This window comes from Protomyctophum bolini, assembly GCF_963924005.1.
Source record: "Protomyctophum bolini genome assembly, chromosome: 24".
NCBI lineage: Eukaryota > Metazoa > Chordata > Actinopteri > Myctophiformes > Myctophidae > Protomyctophum > Protomyctophum bolini.
This window is the reverse complement of record NC_137885.1, coordinates 6,006,470-6,011,469: the sequence shown is the minus strand read 5'-3', so window position 1 is coordinate 6,011,469 and position 5,000 is coordinate 6,006,470. Positions and strand designations below refer to the sequence as shown.

Below are 5,000 nucleotides of genomic sequence, written 5' to 3'. Positions count from 1 at the left end.
GGCTACATGCTCGGAGGTCATGTGACGCAGGCTACATGCTCGGAGGTCATGTGACACAGGCTACATGCTCAGAGGTCATGTGACGCAGGCTATACATGCTCGGAAGTCGACATAAATGTAGTTGTGTTCAACGTAGGTTCAGTAGTAGAGAGCACCCTCTGCTTATCACGGCCACTACCCGTTCTCAATTGCTTCCCTGTCTGTACCACACATGACCTCACTCATTAGCCACTCCCCATTCACAATCACCCGTATCCAGTGCACCTGCCTCCACTCACCACAGCCAATCACCATAGCATTTATTCACAACAGACCAAACATGGGTTGTGAGTACTGCTCTTGTAGATCGGCTATTTCTGCCATTCATTGCTTTCAAATTCATCGTCCTCCTCCACCCCAACCTCCTCCTTCCTCCTCGATTCTCGCTCTTCCTTCTGTCTATTTCTCTAGGAATCTTTGAGGCTCGCCCTAACCTTGGGTTCCTCATCTCATTCCACATTCATCTCATTTTGTTTAAAAAAAATTGTCAAACATAAGTAGAGGTGTGGTCTCTTACTAGTGACATCTAAAGAAGATAGGCTGTGTGAATAGGAGGTAGTATGTGCAGCCAGGAAGTCATTTATAATATCTTTAGTATTATTTTATGTAGTTTTGTCTTTCATTTTGACCCTTTTTTTTGCTTGCGTTTATTGTTGTTAATGTATGAGGAGAACCACAACAAATAGGCTTGTTACTCTTATACTGTCTTGCACACAAAAGATGAAGTAATAAAGATACCTTAATTGGAACCATACTGGAGACACCACAAAGTGTGTAGGTGTTTAAACATCCCCCCGGGGCTCCACTGACGCGTCAGCGTTGCGTCTCCGTCAGGGAATGTTCCCTTTTTAATCAATGAAGGGTGGCTCCACTGCCTGCGCTGCGTTGCGCTGCGTTCGGTGACTGCTTTAAAATTGCCCCGGTTCGTTTTTCGACCCGCGTCCGGTGGAGCCCCGCCGTCGTAGACATCGTGTGCGTGTGTGTGTGTGTGTGTGTGTGTGTGTTTGTACCGTGTTGATGTAGGACAGCAGCGGTCCGTAGGACAGACAGGTGGAGGTGTTTTGTCTCTCTGAACTGATCCAGCAGGACGGTGACGGAAAAGTCCCCGGGAAGACACACACCCTGGGCCTGAGCTGCAGCCCTACACTCCGCCTCAAACTCTGGGATCATCTATAGCGTGCGCACACACACACACACACACACACACACACACACACACACACACACACACACACACACACACACACACACACGTTACCACAGGAACAAAAACACAAAGTCATGCAGGAACAAAAAGGTCTCGCTGACGTGGAGGCCAGGAAACTGCAGCCCACACATTTAGAAGCTGTGTGTCATGCTGCTTTTTGCAGTGACTGATCGGGCAAGTTTTTTTTTTTTTTGCACCAATGGACTCGCAATTACCTGGAACTAGAAATAGCTTACTCAGACTGAGTCTGAGTGCCAGAGAATTGCGAGTTGAAGATCTCACGCCCTGATCAGAGTTTGCACAGTATTGTGGACTATTATTGGCTGATAGCAGTGGCGTCAACTCCGTGGGTCACAGAGGCGCGACTGAACCCACTGGCATTTTGGCAAAGGCGCGACTGAACCCACTGGCATTTTGGCAAAGGCGCGACTGAACCCACTGGCATTTTGGTAAAATCAACATGCAGTATATGCACCCACTGTCCACTGAAATTCCCCTTCCCCAGTGGTCATGTTGTCATGCACGTAGTCACATACCTTTACGAGGGGTTGGGGGCGCTTGGGCAAGATAGGTGTTGGGCCGCCGCCCATCAAATGCTAATAAGGTGGCTTTTGTTCTGCTACCAGGTAGAGAGTACAAATGTCGCATACAGTACAGTACAGGATTTATTTCCATTTGACTACGACGATGAAGCCACCTCCTCCAGCCAAGAAGAGATTTGTTCAATCCATGCTACAATTCGGACCAAGACCCGGCTCCCACCAGAGCCCGCCTGCCGCCTTATCGACTCCAGAGCCCGCCGCTAACGCCGCAAAGACATGGCATCATCATCCCTGAACTGGAGATTTAGTTCTTCGGTGCACCAACACATGCGAGATGTAGAGAGGACTTTCTTGTCGGTAAGGGCGACTGCAAAAGCATAGTGCAGTTCTATATGGGAGTGATTTTGACAGTGAGCTGCTGACACTGCATCGTGACATGTTGCTTGCCATGGCAAAGCGGCATAGAGTTCCACTGTCTATACCTTTCATGATGTCGTGGAGTTCCTCAAAAGTGAGGACGGGGGGGACCGCCATATCTACTTTAACCCATTCTGACCTGAGATCAGATTCATACGAGGTTTCCACTGGACACACACTGGGTCTGATTAACCCATTCTGACCTGAGATCAGATTCTAAAAATGTCAGTCGCTCTTCGATTTTTCAAAAATAGCAGACCTACAAGCTCATAGCGCGCCACCGAGTGGCGCGCTATGAGCTTGTAGATCTGCTATTTTTCAATAGCTAAAGCATAACATGATGCTATAACACCAAAATGGGTTCCCGGTCAGAATGAGTTAAAAGAGGCCGTAAAACTGGTGAAACAAGTGCTGGCTGTCCCTGTCACATCATGCAGCGCAGAAAGGTCCTTTTCAGGGCTAAAGAGACTAAAGACGTATTTGCGATCCACAATGGGACAAGCAAGACTCAATCACGTTGTTCTGATAAACTGTCACAGCGATATGGTGCAGGAATTGGACATGGACGAACTTATAGCCAACAAGTTCATCAGCCGTGCAGCTGTAAGGAGAAACACTTTCCTCGTACTTTAAATGGTACGCCACAAAGCGACTGCTTTACTGTTTATCATTGATCATGCTGAACTGTTGAAACAGAACAATTTAATGTTATAGCTGTAAGGAGAAACACTTTCCTCGTACTTTAAATGGTACGTCAATAAGCGACCGCCACAAAGTGACTGCTTTACTGTTTATCATTGATCATGTTGAAATGTTGCTGAAACAATTTAATGTGTTCTTCGTTGTGAACTGAAACACTGTGTTCATTAACAAACTGTAAATAAAGTACCAACCGAAAAAACAAAACTCGTCTTTTTTCCACCGCTGGGGGGGGGGGGGGGGGGGGGGGGGGGCGTGGCTGCATGAACCCACTGCCGTTATAAGAACTTTCCGCCACTGGCTGATAGATAGCACTTGATACAATTTACAATTTAGGCATTTAGCAGACGCTCTTAATCCAGAGCGATTTACATTAAGCAAGAACAACAAAGCATGGGAATACATCACATATAGCCTATATAAAAAGCATTTATCATGAAACATGTGTAAGCTAAGAACGTAACAGTGGAACATCTATATGAAACTACTATATATAAACTATACATATATACTATGCTATACATAATATGTATGTATATGTAGTCATAGTACGTCATAGTACATATAACGTGCTATGACTATATGTAATACAATGATGAAAGTATAGCATCTTGTGCCAGTGCAGACATGAAAGAAGGCTGCATGAAAAGGAGTATTTTTTTTCTGTGGTTGAAATGTATACATGTTAGACACGTGCAGTGCATTGTTCAACGATATTATAAACTGTTGATGATATTGGTTTGGAGTGAATGTAAAAAGGTTATTTGGCACCTGAACCAGGGACAGCTCTCCTCGTTCTGCTTTGATCATAGCGCTGGACTCTCTGGAGATGATTTGGGACAGAAAACCACTGGAAAAGTATACATGAAATGAGTTAATAGAAATATAGAAATATATGGGGGAAGTTGACATTGCAATATCCAAGTATTTATATTTTCACCAAATGTGTGTAGATCTATAACATCAGTATAGAGTAGTGCCATAGTAGCCTACAGACAGTACAGATCTACACATTATTTACTATGACAACAACGCTGAAACAAGCATCGCGAGCATCCCTGCACTCACCGACAGCTCTCCTAGAAATGATCAGCGTTGAACTTTGATCACATTTAGGCTACATTGCACAATTCATTCCAAAGTAAAATAGGCTACACAGATCTATATTTTATTCTACATGACTATATATATACTAAATGTTTCATTTACATAATAAGGCCTATCGCTGGCTGATGTTGCTCAGACATGGAGGACCGTTTCTCCTACCGTGGAAGTTTATGGGTCTCCTCAAACTTGTGGAAAACGTCATCGGGTCGGGAATCCAGCACGACTCCCCATAAATTAAACAAAACAGCTTTCTTCCCCGGCTTTTCGGGCCTGCCGGGATGAGAGATTTTAGTCGGTTTCTGCATTATTTGTTAGTACGAGCGGAACACAGTTAACTGTCTCAGTGTCTCTGCCCGAGTGTCCGTCCGTCCGTGGTCCAGGACGAAAAAAGACCAGTTAGTTTTCTCGCTGAACTTCAGTCGACACGCCCCCCCTTAGGACGCGCGTGTGTGTGTGTGTGTGTGTGTGTGTGTGCGCGCGCGCGCGCGCGTGCGGACTGTGGAGAAAAATGGGCACTGCTCGTTGCAGCCATACCAAACAGCAAGAGCAAGACGCATAGCATACATACATATTATTGATATTAATGATATGGCAAGACGCCATCAAAGCCCCGGTACGTCCCTCAGTCCCTATAGCATAGCCTCATTCTTTGAAAGGGGGAACGTAGCTATGGGGCCATCAAAGACTCAAAGTTCAGGTAGGTGGACGCGAGGTAAATAAAGTTCAGGCGCACTCGGAGGTAAAGGCCTATCTGGGATTGAACTTTCACTCACATATTCTGTGAAATATTAATTAAAAGGCCTTCAACAGTCTCCCTCTCCGAGACTGGAAAACCTTATTGTTTTCTCTTCTTCGTAATGTAATTATTAATACCAGCCTAACACGGTCGAAGTGTGTGTAATTACAAGCAGCTGTGTGTACCAAAGTTGCTGCCCGTCTTTGTTGTGTTTGTTTTTTATCAACAAGGATATACGCAGAACGTAACAGTA

At 45.2% G+C, this 5,000-nt stretch overlaps 1 protein-coding gene across 2 annotated transcripts in view; it reads right to left on the bottom strand.

The window, feature by feature from the left end:
- ephx2 (epoxide hydrolase 2, cytoplasmic) overlaps nt 1-4,403 on the bottom strand; it is an 18,513-nt gene extending 14,110 nt beyond the window's left edge. For both annotated transcript variants that reach the window (XM_080758060.1, XM_080758061.1), the window contains exons 1-3: nt 4,171-4,403; nt 3,676-3,754; nt 1,050-1,209 (exon numbers count right to left, since the gene is read on the bottom strand). In XM_080758060.1, the coding sequence (XP_080614186.1) occupies nt 1,050-1,209; nt 3,676-3,754; nt 4,171-4,316 (385 nt within the window). In that variant the 5' untranslated portion in view covers nt 4,317-4,403. The remainder of the gene's footprint in view (nt 1-1,049; nt 1,210-3,675; nt 3,755-4,170) is intronic.
- Between the last annotated feature and the right edge of the window lie 597 nt (nt 4,404-5,000).